Raw genomic sequence first — 25,302 nt, 5'->3', positions numbered from 1 at the left:
TCAACAAGCTCTGAATTTTAGTTGTTCAGCAATCACATCAACTTCAGAATCACCTTCAAGGCAATCCTCTTCCTGAGGAGTCAATAACACATTAGGGTCTGGGGCTTCCTGATCTTTTTGTCTATCTTCTTCCCTGACATCTGTACTTTTCATTACTAAACCGACAGCATCTTCTTCCTCTTCTTCTAAGGCACCATCGTGCTCTTCACCCCAATCAAGAGTAAGAGGTTCCTCTTCAACTTTTACTATTGGCTGACTCCAGTCAATCTGTGATGAAGTTACGTTTGACCAATCAATTCCAGAACTTCTATCACCATCACTTAGAGTTTTTGATTCTGAAGGTACATCATCCGTGTTTTAGAAATGAAGTCAGGCTGATCTTTTTCTGAAGGTAAGGCAGACACTTTGGTAACTTTTGGAATTTTGGAGAGTACCTCCAAGGCTAAAACAGGACATCCAACTTTAAAATAAGCATTTGCTGTAGTAAAGAATAATTTTCTTTCTATGAGATTAATTTTATCAACAAAGTTCTTCTCCATTTTGAGACCTAAGGTTGCCAAAGTTCCTTCAGGGGAGGCAAGGTTTCTTCGAATAAGCAAAGGATGAGTTCGAAGGTAGTTGTAGAAACTAAACACCACTGGGTTACAAGATTTGATAACTATAGAAATCAAACAGATACAATCACAAGGTATTATGTTAACTTGTAATTATATTACAAAAGAATAAAATATGTCAGCATTTCCTCAAAATAAAGGACACTTAAATATTAACCTAGGATTAAACTATGATATACCCACAAAATACAGCTAAAATAAAAAGAATTTCCCTGTTTTGCTATGGAGTGATATCCAGAATATATTAAGTAGAAGAAGATGAAGAAAAGTATATATACTAAACTACCTTTTATCTAAGAAAGTAAAGAGGGAACACATACACACATTCACATATACACACACACACACACATGTATTTTTTTAAAAGGAAGGAGAACACACAACTTTTTTTCAATTGGTCCACTAAAAAAGGGAGGCAAGAACAGGGTAGAGAGACAAGGAAAGAAGCTAGATTTCTCTGAAAATACCTTGATTTTATTGTTTTTATTTCAACCACTTCAACATTTTATATAATTCTAAAATTAATTTTTAAAAATTCACAATAAAAGCAAAAGCAAAATTAAACAAATTATTCTTTGTATCAAGTTGGTAGCATAACCACAAGAGAGGAACTATAAAGTGACTTAAAAATAAGTAATTTTAAAAAATATAAGTAGTTTGACTGAACATCCTTAGTGGGATATACTATCAAAACAAAAAGAACTGCAAAGAGGGAGACCTTCAAGATGGTGGAGGAGTAAGACGTGGAGATCACCTTCCTCCCCACAAATACATCAAAAATACATGTGCATGTGGAACAACTCCTACAGAACACCTACTGAACGCTGGCAGAAGACCTCAGGCCTCCCAAAAAGCAAGAAACTCCCCACGTACCTGGGAAGGGCAAAACAAAAAAGAAAAAGCAGAGACAAAAGAATAGGGACGGGACCTGCACCTCTGAGAGGGAGCTGTGAAGGAGAAAAGGTTTCCACACACAAGGAAGCCCCTTTGCGGGTGGAGACTGCGGGTGGCCCCGAGGGGGGAAGCTTCAGAGCCGCGGAGGAGAGCGCAGCAACAGGGGTGCGGAGGGCAAAGCGGAGAGATTCCCGCACAGAGGATCGGTGCCGACCAGCACTCACCAGCCCGAGAGGCTTCTCTGCTTACCCGCTGGGGCGGGCGGGGTCTGGGAGCTGAGGCCCCGGCTTCGGAGGTCAGACCCCAGGGAGAGGACTGGGGTTGGCTGCATGAATACAGCCTGAAAGGGGCTAGTGTGCCACAGCTAGCCGGGAGGGAGTCCGGGGAAAAGTCTGGAACTGCCTAAGAGTCAAGAGACCACTGTTTCAGGATGTGCAAGAAGAGGGGATTCAGAGCACTGCCTAAACGAGCTCTAGAGATGGGCATGAGCCGCAGCTATCAGCGCGGACCCCAGAGACGGGCATGAGACACTAATGCTACTTCTGCAGCCACCAAGAAGCCTGTGTGCAAGCACAGGTCACTCTCCACACCTCCCCTCCCGGGAGCCTGTGCAGCCCGCCACTGCCAGGGTCCCGTGATCCAGGGACAACTTCCCTGGGAGAACACACGGCGAGCCTCTCAGGCTGGTGCAACGTCATGCTGGCCTCTGCCGCCGCAGGCTCGCCCCACATCCGTACCCCTCCCTCTCCCCGGCCTGAGTGAGCCAGTACCCCCTAATCAGCTGCTACTTTAACTCCGTCCTGTCTGAGGAAAGAACAGACACCCTCAGGCAACCTCCACGCAGAGGCGGGGCCAAATCCAAAGCTCAATCTCAGGAGCTGTGCGAACAAAGAAGAGAAAGGGAACTTTCTCCCAGCAGCCTCAGGAGCAGCAGATTATATCTCCACAGTCAACTCGATGTACCCTGCATCTGTGGAATACCTGAACAGACAACGAATCATCCCAAAATTGAGGTGGTGGATATTGGGAGCAACTGTAGATTTGGGGTTTGCTTTCTGCATCTAATTTGTTCCTGGCTTTATGTTTATCTTAGTTTAGTATTTAGGGTTGATTATCATTGGTAGCTTTATTGATTTGGTTGCTTTCATCCTCCTTTTTTTTCTTTTATATATATAGATATATATTTTCTTCCTTTTTCTCTTTTTGTGAGTGTGTATGTGTGTCCTTTTTCGAATGATTTTGTCTGTATAGCTTTGCCATTTGTCCTAGGGTTCTGTCTACCCATTTTTTGTTTTTCGGGCTTTTTTAGCATAGTTTTTAGCACGTACTGTCACTGGTGGATTTGTTTTTTTGGTTGGCATGCTCTATTCGTTCTTTCTTTCTTTTATTATTACTTTTTAATTTTTTAATAATTATTTTTTATTTTAATAACTTTATTTATTTTCTTTTATTTTTCTTTGTTTCCTTTTTTCTCCCTTTTCTTCTGAGCCGTGTAGGTGACAGGGTATTTGTGCTCTGGCCAGGTGTCACGCGTATGCCTCTGAGGTGTGAGAGCTGAGTTCAGGACACTGGTCCACCATAGACCTCCTGGCTCCACGTAATATCAAATGCAAAAGCTCTTCCAGAGATCTCCATCTCAACACTAAGACCCAGCTCTACTCAATGACCAGCAAGCTACAGTGCTTGAAACCCTATGCCAAACAACTAGCAAGACAGAAACACAACCCCACCCATTAGCAGAGAGGCTGCCTAAAATCATAGTAAGGTCACAGACACACCAAAACACACCCAAGGAAAACAGTCTTGCCCACCAGAAAGACAAAATCCAGCCTCATCCACCAAAACACAGGCACAAGTCCCCTCCACCAAGAAGCCTACACAACCCACTGAAACCAACCTTAGCCACTGGGGGCAGACAGCAAAAACAACGGGAAGTATGAACCTGCAACCTGGGAAAAGGAGACCTCAAACACAGTAAGTTAAGAAAAAAGAGAAGACAGAGAAACACACAGCAGATAAAGGAACAAGGTAAAAACCCACCAGACCAAACAAATGAAGAAGAAATAGGCAGTCTACCTGGAAAAGAATTCAGAGTAATGATAGTAAAGATGATCCAAAATCTTGCAAATAGAATGGAGAAAAGACAAGAAATGTTTAACAAGTACCTAGAAGAACTAAAGAGCAAACAAACAATGATGAACAACACAATAAATGAAATAAAAAATTGTCTAGAAGGAATCAATAGCAGAATAACTGAGGCAGAAGAACGGATATGTGACCTGGAAGATAAAATAGTGGAAATAACTACTGCAGAGCAGAATACAGAAAAACGAATGAAAAGAATTGACGACAGTCTCAGAGACCTCTGGGACAATATTAAACGCACCAACATTCGAACTATAGGGGTCCCAGAAGAAGAAGAGAAAAAGAAAGGGACTGAGAAAACATTTGAAGAGATTATAGTCGAAAACTTCCCTAATACTGGAAAGGAAATAGTCAATCAAGTCCAGGAAGCACAGAGAGTTCCATACAGGATAAATCCAAGGAGAAACATGCCAAGACACATATTAATCAAACTATCAAAAATTAAATACAAAGAAAAAATATGAAAAGCAACAAGGGAAAAACAACATATAACATACAAGGGAAACCCCATAGTTTAAAAGCTGATCTTTCAGCAAAAACTCTGCAAGGCAGAAAGGAGTGGCAGGACATATTTACAGTGCTGAAAGGGAAAAATCTACAACCAAGATTACTCTACCTAGCAAGGATCTCATTCAGATTCAATGGAGAAATTACAACCTTTACAGACAAGCAAAAGCCAGGAGAATTCAGCACCACCAAACCAGCTTTACAACAAATGCTAAAGGAACTTCTCTAAGCAGGAAACACAAGAGAAGGAAAAGACCTACAATAACAAACCCAAAACAATTAAGAAAATGGTAATAGGAACATACATATTGATAATTACCTTACATGTAAATGGATTAAATGTTCCTACCAAAAGACAAAGACTGGCTGAATGGATATAAAAACAAGACCCATATACACACTGTCAAAGAAAGACCCACTTCAGACCTAGGGACACATACAGACTGAAAGTGAGGGGACAGAATAGAGATAGTCCATGCAAATGGAAATCAAAAGAAAAGCTGGAGTAGCAATTCTCATATCAGACAAAATAGACTTTAAAACAAAGACTATCACAAGAGACAGAGAAGGACACTACATAATGATCAATGGATCAACCCAAGAAGAAGATATAGCAATTATAAATATCTATGCACCCCACATAGGAGCACCTCAATACATAAGGCAAATACTAACAGCCATAAAAGGTGAAATTGACAGTAACACAATCATAGTAGGGGACTTTAACACCCCACTTTCACCAATGGACAGGTAATCCAAAATGAAAATAAATAAGGAAACACAAGCTTTAAACAATACATTAAACAAGATGGACTTAATGGATATTTATAGGACATTCCATCCAAAAACAAGAGAGTACACATTCTCCTCAAGTGCGCATGGAACATTCTCCAGGACAGATCATATCCTGGGTCACAAATCAAGGCTTGGTAAATTTAAGAAAACTGAAATCCTATCAAGTACATTTTCCGACCACAATGTTATGAGACTAGATATCAATTACAGGAAAAAAATCTGTAAAAAATACAAACACATGGAGGCTAAACAATACACTACTTAATAACCAAGAGATCACTGAGGAAATCAAAAAATTCCTAGAAACAAATGACAATGAAAACTCAAAGACTTAAAACCTATGGGATGCAGCAAAAGCATTTCTAAGAGGGAAGTTTATAGTAATACAATCCTGCCTTAAGAAACAAGAAACATCTAATATAAACAACCTAAACTTACACCTAAAGCAACCAGAGAAAGAAGAACAAAAAATACCCAAAGTTAGCAGAAGGAAAGAAATCATAAAGATCAGATCAGAAATAAATGAAAAAGAAATGAAGGAAATGGCAGCCAAAATCAATAAAACTAAAAGCTCTTTCTTTGAGAAGATAAACAAAATTGATAAGTGATTAGCCAGACTCATCAAGAAAAAAAGGGAGAAGACTCAAATCAATAGAATTACAAATGAAAAAGGAGAAGTAACAACTGACACTGCAGAAATACAAAGGATCATTAGAGATTACTACAAGCAAATGTATGCCAATAAAATGGACAATCTGGAAGAAATGGACAAATTCTTAGAAATGCACAACCTTCTGAGACTGAACCAGGAAGAAATAGAAAATATGAACAGACCAATCACAGGCACTGAAACTGAAAATGTGATTAAAAATTTTCCAACAAACAAAAGCACAGGACCAGAGGGCTTCACAGGCAAATTCTATCAAACATTTAGAGAACAGCTAACACCTATCCTTCCCAAACTCTTCCAAATTATAGCAGAGGGAGGAACACTCGCAAACTCACTCTACAAGGCCACCATCACCCTGATTCCAAAACAGACAATGATGTCACAAAGAGAGAAAACTACAGACCAATATTACTGATGAACACAGATGCAAAAATCCTCAACAAAATACTAGCAAACAGAATCCAACAGCACATTAAAAGGATCATACACCATGAGCAAATGGGGTTTATCCCAGGAATGCAAGGATTCTTCAATATTCGCAAATCAATCAATGTGATACACCATATTAACAAACTGAAGGAGAAAAACCATATCATCATCTCAATAGATGCAGAGAAAGCTTTCGACAAAATTCAACATCCATTGATGATAAAAACCCTCCAGAAAGTAGTCATAGAGGGAACTTTCCTCAACATAATAAAGGTCATATATGACAAACCCACAGCCAACATTGTCCTCAATGGTGAAAAACTGAAACCATTTCCACTAAGATCAGGAACAAGACAAGGTTGCCCACTCTCACCACTCTTATTCAACATAGCTTTGGAAGTTTTAGCCACAGCAATCAGAGAAGAAAAAGAAATAAAAGGAATCCAAATCGGAAAAGAAGAAGTAAAGCTGTCACTGTTTGTACATGACATGATACTATACATAGAGAATCCTAAAGATGCTACCAGAAAACTACTAGAGCTAATCAATGAATTTGGTAAAGTAGCAGGATACAAAATTAATGCACAGAAATCTCTGGCATTCCTATACACGAATGATGCAAAATCTGAAAGTGAAATTAAGAAAACACTCCCATTTACCATTGCAACAAAAAGAATAAAATATCTAGGAATAAACCTACCTAAGGAGACAAAAGACCTGTATGCAGAAAATTATAAGACACTGATGAAAGAAATTAAAGATGATACAAGTAGATGGAGAGATATACCATATTCTTGGATTGGAAGAATCAACACTGTGAAAATGATTCTACTACCCAAAGCAATCTACAGATTCAATGCAACACCTATCCAACTACCACTGGCAATTTTCACAGAACTAGAACAAAAAATTTCACAATTTTTATGGAAACACAAAAGATCCCGAATAGCCAAAGTAATCTTGAGAAAGAAATTGGAGCTGGAGGAATCAGGCTCCCTGACTTCAGACAATACTACAAAGCTACAGTAATCAAGACAGTATGGTACTGGCACAAAAACAGAAATATAGATCAATGGAACAGGATAGAAAGCCCAGAGATAAACCCACGCACATATGGTCACCTTATCTTTGATAAGGAGGAAAGAATATAAAACGGGGAGAAGACAGCCTCTTCAATAAGTGGTGCTGGGAAAACTGGACAGCTCCTTTTAAAAAATTGAAATTAGGCACTCTCTAACACCATACACAAGAATAAACTCAAAATGGATTAAAGACCTAAGTGTAAGGCCAGACACTATCAAACTCTTACAGGAAAACATAGGCAGAACACTCTATGACATAAATCACAGCAAGATCCTTTTTGACCCACCTCCTAGAGAAATGGAAATAAAAACAAAAATAAACAAATGGGACCTAATAAAACTGCAAAGCTTTTGCACAGCAAAGGAAACCATAAACAAGACCAAAAGAGAACCCTCAGAATGGGAGAAAATATTTTCAAATGAAGCAACAGACAAAGGATTAATCTTCAAAGTTTACAGGCAGCTCATGCAGCTCAATATCAAAAAAACAAACAACCCAATCCAAAAATGGGCAGAAGACCTAAATAGACATTTCTCCAAAGAAGATATACAGATTGCCAACAAACACATAAAAGAATGCTCAACATCATTAATCATTAGAGAAATGCAAATCAAAACTACAGTGCGATATCACCTCACACCGGTCAGGATGGCCATCATCAAAAAATCTACAAACAATAAATGCTGGAGAGGGTATGGAGAAATGGGAACCCTCTTGCCCTGTTGGTGGGCTTGTAAATTGATACAGCCACTATGGAGAACATTATGGGGGTTCCTTAAAAACCTAAAAATAGAACTATCATATTACCCAGCAATCCCACTATTGGGCATATACCCTGAGAAAACCATAATTCAAAAAGAGTCATATACCAAAATGTTCATTGTAGCTCTATTTACAATAGGCAGGACATGGAATCAACCTAAGTGTCCATCGACAGATGAATGGATAAAGAAGATGTGGCACATATATACAATGGAATATTACTCAGCCATAAAAAGAAACAAAATTGAGTTATTTGTAGTGAGGTGGATGGACCTAGAGTCTGTCATAGTGAAGTAAGTCAGAAACAGAAAAACAAATACCGTATGCTAACACATATATATGGAATCTAAAAAAAAATGGTTATGAAGAACCCAGGGGCAGGACATGAATAAAGATGTAGACATAGAGGATGGACTTGAGGACACGGGAGGGGGACGGGGAAGCTGGGATGAAGTGAGAGAGTGGCATGGACTTATATATACGTTATCAAATGTAAAATAGATAGCTAGTGGGAAGCAGCTGCATAGCTTAGGAAGATCAGCTCAGTGCTTTGTGACCACCTAGAGGGGTGGGATAGGGAGTGTGGGAGTGAGACACAAGAGTGAGGGGATATAGGGATATATGTATATGTATAGCTGATTCACTTTGTTATAAAGCAGAAACTAACACACCATTGTAAAGCAATTATACTCCAGTAAAGATGTTAAAAAAAAAGAACTGCAAAAAAAAGCTTAAACTCTTCTCAGTAACCATGTTGTTATGAAAATATCTACATCATTATTCTGAAACTATTATATGTATATAAAACAGCAAGTAACTATGTTAATGTCATCAGAATCCAAGCTTTTCATTATAAGACACAAATTTGAAATCTCAGAAGAAAGAACCCTATACTCTATATCTGAATTAGAAATGTGATACATGTGAACACATGTATCTCGGGTGCTGGGGTGGGGGGGCGGTGGAATTTCCTAGGTTCATTCACTGAAATAGCCTAGAAACAATGACCAAACCACTAGCAGTGAGGATCCCTGTGCCCAGGCTGTGGTCTCTAAATGTTACTCCCAACTAAAAGGAACCAGGATTCTTTGGAGGAATGGCCATTTCCAGGTCTTGAGCAGGAGACGCATAAGATAAGTCTGAAACATCTTGCCATAAACTATCAAAGAATAATGTCAAAAGCATTCAAAAACTTAAAGAGGCTCCAAATGGTTAAAGATAAGATAATCTGAGCATCCATACTAATAACCTGCAATGGATTAAAACACAAATCTATCTAAATTTATGAGTTCAAAATAAACTAAAACGGCTTCCCTGGTGGCACAGTGGTTAAGAATCCGCCTGCCAATGCAGGGGACACGGTTCGAGCCCTGGTCTAGGAAGATCCCACACGCCTCAGAGCAACTAAGCCCGTGTGCCACAACTACTGGGCCTGGGCTCTAGAGCCCGTGAGCCACAACTACTGAAGCCCGTGCGCCTACAGCCCATGCTCCGCAACAAGAGAAGCCACCGCAATGAGAAGCCTGCACACTGCAATTAAAGAGTAGCCCCTGCTCGCCGCAACTAGAGAAAGCCTGCACGCAGCAACGAAGACCCAACACAGCCAAAAATAAATAAATAAATTTATTTTGTTAAAAAACCAAAAAAAAACCTTTAAAACTAAAAGCTAATTGGTCACCTTTATAGGATGCCTGAGAACCAAGCTATTATTTTGAAAATTGGTAAATAAAAAGAGGAAGAATCAAACATTTATGTTCCTTTTACTATGCATACTACTGGAATTCAGAGTAATCAAACCATTGCCAAGGGAGATTGTACTCTAGAGAAGCAGTCCAGCTCATGAAGGAAAAATAAAATGATGTATTTAGAATATTATCAGTTTACAAACACTAATGAAATAAGGGATGTGGACAGCAGTCATTGATAGCTGTTAATTCCACAAAAAGCAAAATAAGCTAGTATTATGAGTTCCCTGGTGGAAGTACTCCACCCAACTATGAAATATTTCTGCCAAAAAAATCTGATAAAAGCCTCTAAAATCTTAATTACCAATTTATAGGAAATACACAGAACACGGGGGGAAAAAACATTAAGTGAAATATCAGGGACACAACCAGCAAAATCCAAAACTCAAGAAACTACAGGACAGGAGAGTGGGGAGATGGCGGAAGACTAAGACGCGGATATCACCTTCCTCCTCACAGATACATCAGAAATACATCTACACGTGGAACTGCTCCTGCAGAACACCCACTGAACGCTGGCAGAAGACCTCAAACCTCCCAAAAGGCAAGAAATTCCCCACGTACCTGGGTAGGGCAAAAGAAAAAAGAAAAACCAGAGACAAAAGAATAGGGACGGGACCTGCACCTCTGGGAGGGAGCTGTGAAGGAGGAAAGGTTTCCACACACTAGAAGACCCTTCGCGGCGGAGACTGCGGGTGGCCGAGGGAGGAAGCTTTGGAGCCATGGAGGTGACCGCAGCCACAGGGGTGCAGAGGGCAAAGCGGAGAGATTCCCGCCCAGAGGATCAGTGCCAACCAGTACTCACTAGCCGCAGAGGCTTGTCTGCTCAGCCGCTGGGGCGGGCGGGGCTGGGAGCTGAGGCTCAGGCTTCGGTCAGTTCCCAGGGAGAGGACTGGGGCCGTGAACACAGCCTGAAGGGGTTAGTGCACCATGGCTAGCGAGGAGGGAGTCCAGGAAAAAGTCTGGACCTGCCGAAGAGGCAAGAGACTTTTTCATTCCTCTTTGTTCCCTGGTGCATGAAGAGAGGGGATTAAGAACGCTGCTTAAAGGACCTACAGAGACGGGCGCGAGCCGCGGCTATCAGCGCGGACCCCAGAGCCGGGCATGAGATGCTAAGGCCGCTGCTGCCGACATCAAGAAGCCTGGTGCGAGCACAGGTCACTATCCACACCTCCCCTCCCGGGAGTCTGTGCAGCTCGCCACTGCCAGGGTCCCGTGATCCAGGGGCAACTTCCCCGGGAGAACACGCTGCGTGCCTCAGGCTGGTGCAACGTCACGCTGGCCTCAGCCGCCGCAGGCTCACCCTGCACTCCGTGTCCCTCCCTCCCCCGGCCTGTGTGAGCCAGAGTCCCCGAATCAGCTGCTCCTTTAACCCCGTCCTGTCTGAGCGAAGAACAGACGCCCTCCGGCGACCTACATGCAGAGGCGGGGCCAAATCCAAACCTGAATCCCAGGAGCTGTGCGAACAAAGAAGAGAAAGGGAAATTCCTCCCAACAGCCACAGGAGCAGCGGATTAAATCTCCACAATCAACTTGATGTACGCTGCATCAGTGGAATACCTGAATAGACAACGAATCATCCCAAATTGAGGAGGTGGACTTTGAGAGCAAAATATATTATTTTTTCCCCTTTTCCTATTTTTCTGAGTGTGTATGTGTATGCTTCTGTGTGAGATTTTGTCTATATAGCTTTGCTTTCACCATTTGTCCTAGGGTTCTGTCCGTCAGTTTCTTTTTTCTTAATAATTAGTTTTATTTTAATAACTATTTTATTGTATCTTACTTTATTTTATTTTGTTTTATTTATTGTGTTCCTTCCTTCCTTTCTTCCTCCCTCCCTCCCTCTCTCTTTCTTTTTCTTTCTTTCCTTCCTTCCTTCCTTCCTCCCTCCCTCCCTGCCTCTCTCTCTCTCTCTCTCTCTTTCTTTCTTCTCCCTTTTATTCTGAGCCGTGTGGATGAAAGGCTCTTGGTGCTGCAGCCAGGAGTCACTGCTATACCTCTGACGTGGGAGAGCCAACTTCAGGACACTGGTCCACAAAAGACCTCCCAGCTCCATGAAATATCAAACAGCGAAAATCTCCCAGAGATCTCCATCTAAACACCAACACCCAGCTTCACTCAATCACCAGCAAGCTACAGTGCAGGACACCCTACGCCAAACAACTAGCAAGACCGGAACACAACCCCAACCATTAGCAGAGAGGCTGCCTAAAATCATAATAAGGCAACAGACACACCAAAACACACCACGAGACGTGGACCTGCCCACCAGAAACACAAGATCCAGCCTCATCCACCAGAACACAGGCACTAGTCCCCTCCACCAGGAAGCCTACACAACCCACTGAACCAACGTTACCCACTGGGGACAGACACCAAAAACAACGGGAACCACGAACCTGCAGCCTGCAAAAAGGAGACCCCAAACACAGTAAGATAAACAAATTGAGAAGACAGAAAAACACATAGCAGATGAAGGGGCAAAAAAAAAAACCCACCAGACCTAACAAATGAAGGGGAAATAGGTAGTCTACCTGAAAAAGAATTCAGAATAATGATAGTAAAGATGATCCCAAATCTTGGAAATAGAATAGAGCAAATGCAAGAAACATTTAACAAGGACCAAGAAGAACTACAGATGAAACAAGCAATGATGAACAACACAATAAATGAAATTAAAAATACTCTAGAAGGGATCAATAGCAGAATAACTGAGGCAGAAGAACGGATAAGTGACCTGGAGGATAAAATAGTGGAAATAACTACTGCAGAGCAGAATAAAGAAAAAAGAATGAAAAGAACTGAGGACAGTCTCAGAGACCTCTGAGACAACATTAAATGCACCAACATTCGAATTATAGGGGTCCCAGAAGAAGAAGAGAAAAAGAAAAGGACTGAGAAAATATTTGAAGAGATTATAGCTGAAAACTTCCCTAATATGGGAAAGGAAATAGTTAATCAAGTCCAGGAAGCACAGAGAGTCCCATACAGGATAAATCCAAGGAGAAATACGCCAATACACATATTAATCAAACTGTCAAAAATTAAATACACAGAAAACATATTAAAAGAAGCAAGGGAAAAACAACAAATAACACACAAGGGAATCCCCATAAGGTTAACCGCTGATCTTTCAGCAGAAACTCTGCAAGCCAGAAGGGACTGGCAGGACACATGTAACATGATGAAGGAGAAAAACCTACAACCAAGATTACTCTACCCAGCAAGGATCTCATTCAGATTTGATGGAGAAATTAAAACCTTTACAGACAAGCAAAAGCTGAGAGAGTTCAGCACCACCAAACCAGCTTTACAACAAATGCTAAAGGAACTTCTCTAGGCAAGAAACACAAGAGAAGGAAAAGACCTACAATAACAAACCCAAACCAATTAAGAAAATGGGAATAGGAACATACATATCGATAATTACCTTAAATGCAAATGGATTAAATGCTCCCACCAAAAGACACAGACTGGCTGAATGGATACAAAAAGAAGACCCATATATATGCTGTCTACAAGAGACCCACTTCAGACTTAGGGACACATACAGACTGAAAGTGAGTGGATGGAAAAAGATATTCCATGCAAATGGAAATCAAAAGAAAGCTGGAGTACCAATTCTCATATCAAAATAGACTTTAAAGTAAAGACTATTAGAAGAGACAAAAAAGGACATTACATAATGATCAAGGGATCAATGCAAGAAGAAGATATAACACTTGTAAATATGTATGCACTCAACATACAAGCACCTCAATATGTAAGGCAAATACTAACAGCCATAAAAGGGGAAATCGAAAGTAACACATTCATAGTAGGGGACTTTAACACCCCACTTTCACCAATGGACAGATCATCCAAAATGAAAATAAATAAGGGAACACAAGCTTTAAATGATACATTAAACAAGATTGACTTAATAGATATTTATAGGACATTCCATCCTAAAACAACACAATACACATTTTTCTCAAGTGTTCATGGAACATTCTCCATGATAGATCATATCTTGGGTCACAAATCAAGCCTTGGTAAATTTAAGAAAATTGAAATTACATCAAGTATCTTTTCTGACAAAAACGCTATGAGACTAGATATCAATTACAGGAAAAGATCTCTAAAAAATACAAACACATGGAGGCTAAACAATACACTACTTAATAACGAAGTGATCACTGAAGAAATCAAAGAGGAAATCAAAAAACACCAAGAAACAAATGACAACAGAGACAGGACGACCCAAAATCTATGGGATGCAGGAAAAGCATTTCTAAGAGGGAAGTTTATAGCAATACAATCCTACCTTAAGAAACAGGAAACATCTCAAATAAACAACCTAACCTTGCACCTAAAGCAATTAGAGAAAGAAGAACAAAAAACCCCCCAAATTTAGCAGAAGGAAAGAAATCATAAAGATCAAATCAGAAATAAATGAAAAAGAAATGAAGGAAAGGATAGCAAAGATCAATAAAACTACAAGCTGGTTCTCAGAAAAGATAAACAAAATTGATAAACCATTAGCCAGACTCATCAAGAAAAAAAGGGAGAAGACGCAAATCAACAGAATTAGAAATGAAAAAGGACAAGTAACAAGTGACACTGCAGAAATACAAAGGAACATGAGAGATTACTACAAGCAACTCTATGCTAATAAAATGGACAATCTGGAAGAGATGGACAAATTCTTAGAAATGCACAACCTGCCAAGACTGAATCAGGAAGAAATAGAAAATATGAACAGACCAATCACAAGCACTGAAATTGAAACTGTGATTAAAACTCTTCCAACAAACAAAAGCCCAGGACCAGATGGCTTCACAGGCGAATTCTATCAAACATTTAGATAACAGCTAACACCTATCCTTCTCAAACTCTTCCACAATATATCAGAGGGAGGAACACTCCCAAACTCATTCTACGAGGCTACTATCACCCTGATACTAAACCCGACAAAGATGTCACAAAGAAAGAAAACTACAGGCCAATATCACTGATGAACGTAGATGCAAAAATCCTCAACAAAATACGAGCAAACAGAATCCAACAGCACATTAAAAGGATCATACACCATGATCAAGTGGGGTTTATTCTAGGAATGCAAGGATTCTTCAATATACGCAAATCAATCAACATGATACACCATATTAACACATTGAAGGAGAAAAACCATATGATCATCTCAATAGATGCAGAGAAAGCTTTTGACAAAATTCAACACCCATTGATGATAAAAACCCTGCAGAAAGTAGGCATAGAGGGAACTTCCCTCAACATAATAAAGGCCATATATGACAAACCCACAGCCAACATTGTCCTCAATGGTGAAAAACTGAAACAATTTCCACTAAGATCAGGAACAAGACAAGGTTGCCCACTCTCACCACTCTTATTCAACATAGTTATGGAAGTTTTAGCCACAGCAATCAGAGAAGAAAAGGAAATAAAAGGAATCCAAATCGGAAAAGAAGAAGTAAAGCTGTCACTGTTTGCAGATGACATGTTATTATACATAGAGAATCCTAAAGATGCTACCAGAAAACTACTAGAGCTAATCAATGAATTTGGTAAAGTAGCAGGATACAAAATTAATGCACAGAAATCTCTGGCATTCCTATACAGTAATGATGCAAAATCTGAAGGTGAAATTAAGAAAACACTCCCATTTACCATTGCTACAAAAAGAATAAAATATCTAGGAATAAACCTACCTAAGGAGACAAAAGACCTGTATGCAGAAAATTATAAGACACTGATGAAAGAAATTAAAGATGATACAAGTAGATGGAGAGATGTACCATGTTCTTGGATTGGAAGAATCAACATTGTGAAAATGACTCTACTACCTAAAGCAATCTACACATTCAATGCAATCCCTATCAAACTACCACTGGCATTTTCCACAGAACTAGAACAAAAAATTTCAAAATTTGTATGCAAACACAAAAGACGCCGAATAGCCAAAGCAATCTTGAGAACGAAAAATGGAGGTGGAGGAATCAGGCTCCCTGACTTCAGACTATACTACAAAGCTACAGTAATCAAGACAGTATGGTACTGGCACAAAAACAGAAATATAGATCAATGGAACAGGATAGAAAGCCCAGAGATAAACCCACGGACATATGGTCACCCTATCTTTGATAAAGGAGGCAGGAATGTACAGTGGAGAAAGGACAGTCTCTTCAATAAGTGGTGCTGGGAAAACTGGACAGGGACATGTAAAAGTATGAGATTAGATCACTCCATAACACCATACACAAAAATAAGCTCAAAATGGATTAAAGACCTAAATGTAAGGCCAGACACTATCAAACTCTTAAGAGGAAAACATAGGCAGAACACTCTATGACATAAATCACAGCAAGATCCTTTTTGACCCACCTCCTAGAGAAATGGAAATCAAGACAAAAATAAACACATGGGACCTAATGAAACTTAAAAGCTTTTGCACAGCAAAGGAAACCATAAACAAGACCAAAAGACAACCCTCAGAATGGGAGAAAATATTTGCAAATGAAGCAACTGACAAAGGATTAATCTCCAAAATTTATAAGCAGCTCATGCAGCTCAATAACAAAAAAACAAACAACCCAATCCAAAAATGGTCAGAAGACCTAAATAGACATTTCTCCAAAGAAGATATACAGATGGCCAACAAACACCTGAAAGGATGCTCAACATCTTTACTCATTAGAGAAATGCAAATCAAAACTACAATGAGATATCATCTCACACCAGTCAGAATGGACATCATCAAAAAATCTAGAAACAATAAATGCTGGAGAGGGTGTGGAAAAAAGGGAACACTCTTGCACTGCTGGTGGGAATGTGAATTGGTACAGCCACTATAGAGAACGGTATAGAGGTTCCTTAAAAAACTACACATAGAACTACCATATGACCCAGCAATCCCACTACTGGTCATATAACCTGAGAAAACCATAATTCAAAAAGAGACATGTACCAAAATGTTCATAGCAGCCCTATTTACAATAGCCCAGAGATGGAAACAACCTAAGTGTCCATCACCGGATGAATGGATAAAGAAGATGTGGCACATATATACAATGGAATATTACTCAGCCATAAAAAGAAATGAAATTGAGCTATTTGTAATGAGGTGGATGGACCTAGAGCCTGTCATACAGAGTGAAGTAAGTCAGAAAGAGAAAGACAAATACTGTATGCTGACACATATATATGGAATTTAAGGAAAAAAATGTCATGAAGAACATAGGGGTAAGACAGGAATAAAGACACAGACCTACTAGAGAATGGACTTGAGGAGATGGGGAGGGTGAAGGGTAAGCTGTGACAAAGTGAAAGAGCGGCATGGACATATATACACTACCAAACGTAAGGTAGATAGCTAGTGAGAAGCAGCCGCATAGCACAGGGAGATCAGCTCGGTGCTTTGTGACCGCCTGGGGGCGGTGGGATAGGGAGGGTGGGAGGGAGACGCAAAAGTGAGGGGATATGGGAACATATGTATATGTATAACTGATTAAATTTGTTATAAAGCAAAAAATAAAAATAAAAAATAAAGAAAAAAACAAGACCACGTATAAAACGAAGTTTTCAGACTATTTCTTGGTGCTCTACCAGTTTCTAACGGGGATTGAGGCTGGTGACAGATCAAAGGCAAAGAAGTTAATTAATCACCTATTAATTAATTAATCACCTTTACTGGATGTAAGGGAGCATTGTGAAAGAACATGAAGGACGTACCGAGTCAAGGGGAAAGCGTGGGTCTCTGACTCAAGCCTGGGGAAATGGCGGAATTACTCAAAAATGTAATTCAGATATCATTAAACTTCTGTCCTACATTCTAAAAAAAAAAAAAAAAAAAAGAACGTAGGGGCAGGACAGGAATAACAATGCAGACGTACAGACGGGACTTAAGGACAGGTGAGGGGAGAAATGGAGAAATGCCACAGCCTTGTGACTGTCTCCTGCAAAAGCAGCTTTCATCACACTGCTAAGGGTCACTTAATATTCACAAGAATTGCAGCTCTGTAAATGACACCTGCCCTCAAAAAAAATCCTGGGTTCGAATATCGATGAAAAAATTCAAAAGAGGGCAACCTTTCAAGAAGACAATTTCAAGAGGCATATTTAACTCACGTTTTTTCTTTTTCTTTCTTTCATTCTTTCTTTCTTTTCCTTCCTTCCTCCCTCCCCCCTCTCTCGCTCGCTCTCTCTCTCTCTCTCTCTCTCTCTCTTTCTTTCTTTTTGTTTAACAAAAAAGGCCATGGAGAAAGCTCAACGTCAGGAATTAATAAAGACATGCAAATCTAATCTACAAAAACTTTTACCTGACAACAGTCAGAATGATCATAAGCAAAAATCTCTAAACAATAAATGCTCAAGGGGTTTTAGAGAACTGTGTACCCTCTAGCTGCTGCTGGGATGTCAACTGGTAACAGCCAGTAGTGAGAACAGAAAGGAGGTGCGTTTAAAGGTAAAAATTGAGCTACCATATGATCTGGTAGGCCCACTACTGGCCCTGTCGCCTGAGAAGACCGGAATCAAAAGCCACAGGCTGACAATCCTACACTGCAGCACTATTTACCCTAGCCAAGACTTGGAACAACCAAAATGTCCATCAACAGATGAATCCACAGAGAAGAAGTGGTCCATGTACACAAAGGAATATTACTCTGATAAAAAATATAAATTAAATATAAGAAACTAATATAAGTAAGGAGACAAGCTTTGGGGGTTTATTCATACACATTCCACTCTAATTTACAACCAAGGAACACTACTTCCAAGAAGGGTCTGTTTCCCTAGTAACCAGAGTGGGGAATGTGGAAATGCTGATGCCCTGTGGCTGTTACCCACAAAAGCAGCTTTAAAAACTGTGCTAAAGGTCACTTCATATTCACAATTATTGCAGGGCTATAAATGACACCTGCCTTCAAAATGTCTTGAGAGAGGTAATGGCCAAAAAAATTCAAAATATGGCACATACTTCAAAAAACAATTTGTATAGGTAAGTTGTACTCATTCTTAAAAAAGAAAGGACATAGCTATAAGTTCAATATAAGTAATTATTAGACATATGCAAATGCAACCACAAAAAGGTATCAGCTCACACTGGTCAGAATGACCATCAGTAAAAAAATAAAAACAATAAATGCTGAACTCTTGGCCCTTTAACCTAAGAGGACAGAATTGGAAAGACACAGGCAACACTACCGCACTGCAGCAGAATTACAAAAGCGAAGACACCGAACCGACCAAAAAGTCCATCAACCGATCGATGCACAAAGAACAATTTGTACATGTACAGATGTAATATTAGCCAAGGAAAAAAATGAAACAATACCGTTTGCAGCACCATACATGAGCCTAGAGGTAATCACACAACTTGAAGTAAGTCAGAAAGCAAAGGACACATACCCTATGATATCAATTATATGAGTTACCTAAAAATTGATACCAATGAAGGTATTTCCACACAGAAAGGCAATCACAGATTCAATAAACAAACGTATGGTTAACCAAATGGAAAAGTGTGAGGATTGGATACATTAGAATATTTGGGTTAACAAAGATATACAAACACATGTGAAATTTATAATCACCAAAGACCTACGGAATACCAAGAGAAGACTACTACTCAACATTGTCTTATAACCTCCATGGCAAATGGATCTGAGGATGAATATAGATACATGTATATGTGTAAAAGAAATACATCTTGCACACATAGAACAAACAAAACACTGTAGTCCAATATGCTGTGATAAAAAATAAAAATTAAATTTAAAAAAACGAACAAAAAGTAATGAGGCAAAAAATGATGAGGGTTCTTTCTCCACGTTGCATTCTAACTTACAGCCTTGGAACAAGGCTTCCAGGAAGGTTGTGTTGCCCTAGTAAGCAGATTTGGGAATGGAGAAATGCTGCACCGTTTTAGCCGTTTCCTGCAACAGCAGGTTTAAACCCAGTGCGAATGGTCACTGAAGAGTCACAATGATTGCAGGCCTGTAAATCACACCTGCCCTCAAAAAAATTCCTGGGGTCGAAAACACACCAAACAATGCAAAAGAGGGAAACCTTTCAAGAACACTATTTCAAGAGGCATATTTTACTCATATATTTTCTTTTCTTTTTATGTTCTTTAACCAAAAAGGGGCAGGGAAAAATGCTCAACATCAAAAAGTTATAAAGACATGAAAATCCAATCTACAAAAACGTACACCTCACAACAGTCAAAATGATCATTAGCAAAAAAGACTACAAACAATAAATTCTGAAGGGGTTGTAGAGAACTGTGTACCCTCTACCTGCTGGTGGGATGTCAAATGGTAAGAGCCAGTAGTGAGAACAAAATGGATGTGCGTTTAAAGGTAAAAATTGAGCTACCCTACGATCTGGTTAGCCCACTGCTGGGCCATCACCTGAGAAGGCCAGTATCAAAAAGACACAGGCTGACAATCTTACACTGCAGCAATATTTACCATAGCCAAGACTTGGAAGCAGCCAAAATGTCCATCAACAAATGAATGCACAAAGAAGAAGTGGTCCATGTACACAATGGAATAGTAACCATGGAAAAGAAAGAAACACTGCCGTTTTCACCAACAAAGAAGGATCAAATCACACAACTTGAAGTAAGAAAAAACCGACATACAGATATCCTATGATATCACTTACAGGTGTTACCTAAAACTTGATACCCATGAACTTATTTCCTAGAGAAGGACACTCATAGATTAAGAAAACAAAATTACGTTTAACCAAATGGAAAGGTGTGAGGAATGGATAAATTAGGATATGGGGGTGACAGACCTATACTAATACATATGAAACATATAATCACCAAAGACCTATGGAATAGCAAGAGAGGTCTACTCAACACTCTGTAATAACCTACATGGGAAAGGATACAAAGATGAATAGAGAGATACATAGATATAATGAACCAGATTCTGTACACCCAGAAAGAACACAATATTTTATCAAATTTGCTCTGACAAAAAGTAAAAATTAAATTTAAAAAACAAACAAGAAGTAAGGAGATATAAGCTGTTGGCGGTTTGACTTGGCACATTCCACTCTAATTTGCAGCCTACTAACACGATTTCCAGAAAGGCTCTCTTGCCCATGTACCCAGAGTTGTAAATGTAGAAATGCTGCCGCCTTGTGGCCGCTTCCCACAAGAGTGGCTTTAAACCCACAGCTAAGGGTCACTTAATATTCGCAAGGACTCAGGGCTGTAAAGGACAGTTGACCTCAAAAAATGTCCTGAGGGAGGGAATGGCCAAAAAAACTCAAAACAGTGCAAATTTTTCAAGAAAATCATATGAAAAATTAAGTTTTACTCACTATTTTAAAATTAAAAAAGGAAAATGGCTAAAAGCTCCACATCAGGAATTATTAGACTCATGCAAATCTAATCTACAAAAAGGTTTCAACACACACCAGTTGAATGACCATCAGCAAAAAGTCTACAAAAAATATGCTGAAGAGGTTTTAGAGAACTGTGTACCTTCTAGCTGCTGGTGAGATGTAAAGTGGTAAGAGCCAATAATGAGAACAGAAAGAAGCTGCGTTTCAAACTAAAAATTGAGATATCATTTGATCCATCTGGCCCACTGCTGGGCCTATCACCTGAGAAGACCAGAATTGACAAGACACAGGCTGGCAAAACTGCACTGCAGCCATATTCACAATAGCCAAGAAATGGAAGCAACCAAAATGTCCCTCAACAGATGAATGCACAAGAAGAAGTGATCCATGTACATAATGGAATATTAACTGTTGAAAACAGTGAAACACTGCTCTTTGCAGCACCATAAATGGGCGTAGAGATAATCACAGAACATGAGGTAAGTCGGAAAGCAAAGGACAAATATCGTATCAGTCATAGGTGTTATCTAACAACTGACACAAATGAACTTATTTCCACAGAGAAGACACTCACAGACTTAGAAAACAAACTCTGGTTATCTAAAAGGAAAGGTGGGAGGAGTGGATAAATTAAAATTATGGTTACCATACCTATACCAATATATATAAAATACATATATCAAAAAGAGCGACCATATACCAAGGCAGGGCTACTGAACACTCTGTATTAATTTACATGAGAAGAGGATCTGTACTTGAATAGATATATATAATGTACAAAAGAACCAGACTGTGTACACTTAGAACAAATAATATTCTAATCATTACCCTGATTAGAAAAAATACATTAAAACAACGAACAAGAAGTACTGAGACATAAACTTATGGGGGTTTTTCCTGACACATTCCATTCTAATTTACAACCTAGAAACACGACTTCCAGGAAAGATCTACTGCCCTAGTAACCAGATTTGGGAATGGAGAAACGCTGCCGCCTTGTGGCCGTTTCCCACAACCGCAGCTTTAAACCCAGTGCTAATGCTCACTTAATATTAACAATAATTTCAGGCCCCTAAATGACACCTGCCCTCAAAAAAAATCCAGGTCGAAAATCAACCAAAAATTCAAAAGAGGGAAACCTTTCAGAATTCAGAACAATGATAGTAACAATGATCCAGGGCCTTGGAGAAAGAATGAGGGCAAAGATCGAGAAGATACAAGAGATGTTTAACAAACACCTAGAAGGATTAAGAAAGAAACACCTAGAAGATTTAAAGAACAAACAAACAGAAATGAAGAATACAATAACTGAAATGAAAAATACACTAGACGGAATCAATAGTAGAATAACTAAGGCAGAAGAACGGATAAGTGACCTGGAGGCAGAATGGTGGAATTCACTCCCACGGAAGAGAAAAAAGAAAAAAGAATGAAAAGAAATGAAGACAGCCTAAGAGACCTCTGGGACTATATTAAACGCAATAACATTCGCATTATAGGGGTCCCAGAAAGAGAAGAGAGAGAGAAAGGACATGAAAAAATATTTGAAGAGATGATTTTCGAAAACTTCCCTAACATGGGAAAGGAAATAGCCATCGAAGTCTAGGAAGCGCAGAGAATCCTAGGCAGGATAAGCTCAAGGAGAAACATGCTGAGACACATAATAATCAAATTGACAAAAATTAAAGACAACAAAAAATTATTGAAAGCAACAAGGGAAAAATGACAAATAAAAGACGAGGGAACAGCTGATTCTTCAGCAGAAACTCTACAAGCCAGAAGGGACTGGCATGACATATTTAAAGTGATGAAAGGGAAGAACCTACACCAAGAGTACTCTACCCGGCAAGGATCTCATTCAGATTCAACGGAGAAATCAAAAGCTTTACAGACAGGTAAAAGCTAAGAGAGTTCAGCACCACCAAACCAGCTCTACAACAAATGCTAAAAGAACTTCTCTATGTGGGAAACACAAGAGAGGAAAAGGACCTACAAAAACTAACCTATAACAATTAAGAAAATGGTAATAGGAACATACATATCGATATTACCTTAAACGTGAATGGATTACATGCTCCAACCAAAAGACACAGGCTTGCTGAATGGACACAGAAACAAGACCCATATATATGCTGTCTACAAGAGACCCACTTCAGACGTAGGGACACATACAGACTGAAAGTGAGGGGATGGAAAAAGATATTCCATGCAAATGGAAATCAAAAGAAAGCTAGTGTAGCAATACTCATCAGATTTTAACCTCTGGTGGCACAGTGGTTAAGAATCTGCCTGCCAATGCAGGAAACGTGGGTTGGAGCACTGGTCCGGGAAGATCACACATGACACGCAGCAAGTAAGCCTGTGTGCCACAACTACTGAGCCCGCATGCCACAACTACTGAAGCCCGTGAGCCTAGAGCCTGTGCTCCGCAACAAGAGAAGCCACCACAATAAGCATGCGCACCGCAACGAAGAGTAGCCCATAGTCTCCATAACTAGAGAAGGCCCACGCGCACCAACGAAGACCCAATGCAGCCAAAAATAAATAAGTTTTTTTAAAAATAGACTTAGATTTAAATAGATAGATTTTAATAGATTTAAATAGACTTTAAAATAAAGAATGTTACAATAGACAAGGAAGGACACTAAATAATGATCAAGGGATCAATCCAAGAAGAAGATATAACAATTATAAATATATATGCACCCAACATAGGAACACTTCAATACATAAGGCAACTGCCAACATCTATAAATGAAGAAAGTGACAGTAACACGATAATAGAGGGGGAATTTAACACCTCACACCAATGGACATGTCATTCAAAATGAAAAATAAATAAGGAAACAGAAGCTTTAAAAGACACAAGAGACCAGATAGAGTTAATTGATATTTATAGAACATTCCATCCAAAAACAGCAGATAACATATCCTCTCAAGTGCGCACGGAACATTCTCCAGTATAGATCACATCTTGGCTCACAAATCAAGCCTCAGTAAATTTAAGAAAGTCGACATCATATCAAACATCTTTTCTGACCACAACGCTATGAGATTAGAAATTAATTACAGGGAAAAAAACGTAAAAAACACAAACGCATGGAGGCTAAACAATACGTTACTAAATAACCAAGAGATCACTGAAGAAATCAAAGAGGAAATAAAAAAATACCTAGAGACAAACGACAATGAAAACACAATGATCCAAAACCTATGGGATGCAGCAAAAGCAGTTCTAAGAGGGAAGTTTATAGATCTACAAGCCTACCTCAAGAAAAAAGAAAAGTCTCAAATAAACAATCTAACGTTACACCTAAAGAAACTCGAGAAAAACAAAACAAAAAACCCCCCAAAGTTAGCAAAAGGAAAGAAATCATAAAAATCACAGCAGAAATAAATGAAATAGAAACGAAGAAAACAATAGCAAAGATCAATAAAACTAAAAGCTGCTTCTTTGAGAAGATAAAAATATTGATAAACAATTAGCCAGACCCATCAAGAAAAAGAGGGAGAGGACTCAAATCAATAAAGTTAAAAATGAAAAAGGAGAGTTACAAGAGACACTGCAGAAATACAAAGCATCCTAAGAGACTACTACAAGCAACTCTATGCCAATGAAATGGACAACCTGGAAGAAATGGACAAATTCCTAGAAAGGTATAACCTTCCAAAACTGAATCAGAAAGAAATAGAAAATATGAACAGACCAATCACAAGTAATGAAATGGAAACTATGATTAAAAATATTCCAACAAACAAAAGTCCTGGACCAGATGGCTTCAAAGGTGAATTCTATCAAACATTTACAGAAGACCTAACACCCATCCTTCTCAAACTCTTCCAAAAAATTGAAGAGGAAGGAACACTCCCAAACTCATTCTATGAGGCCAGCATGACCCTGATACCAAAACCAGAGAAAGATACTACAAGAAAAGAAAATTACAGACCAATATCACTGATTAATATAGATGCAAAAATCCTCAACAAAATACTAGCAAACAGAATCCAACAACACATTAAAAGGATCATACACCGTGATCAAGTGGGATTTATCTCAGGGATGCAAGGATTCCTCAATATATGCAAATCATTCAGTGTGATACACCATATTAACAAATTGAAGAAGAAAAACCATATTATTATCTCAATAGATGCAGAAAAAGCTTTTGACAAAATTCAACACCAATTTATGATAAAAACTCTCCAGAAAGTGGGCACAGAGGGAACCTACCTCAACATAACAAAGGCCATATATGGCAAACCCACAGCAAACAACATTCTCAATGGTGAGAAA

General features: G+C 39.2%; 1 protein-coding gene across 1 annotated transcript in view; it reads right to left on the bottom strand.

Annotated features, from left to right (window-relative positions):
• LOC307050999 (dmX-like protein 2) overlaps positions 1-25,302 on the bottom strand; it is a gene marked incomplete at its 3' end in the record, with an annotated part of 82,821 nt that overhangs the window by 28,100 nt on the left and 29,419 nt on the right. The window contains 2 exon segments of the mRNA XM_079701313.1: positions 4-357; positions 363-658. Coding sequence (XP_079557439.1) covers positions 4-357; positions 363-658 — 650 coding nt within the window.

This window comes from Hyperoodon ampullatus, assembly GCF_949752795.1.
Source record: "Hyperoodon ampullatus genome assembly, chromosome: 3".
Classification (NCBI taxonomy): domain Eukaryota; kingdom Metazoa; phylum Chordata; class Mammalia; order Artiodactyla; family Ziphiidae; genus Hyperoodon; species Hyperoodon ampullatus.
This window is presented reverse-complemented; position numbering and strand designations above follow the sequence as displayed.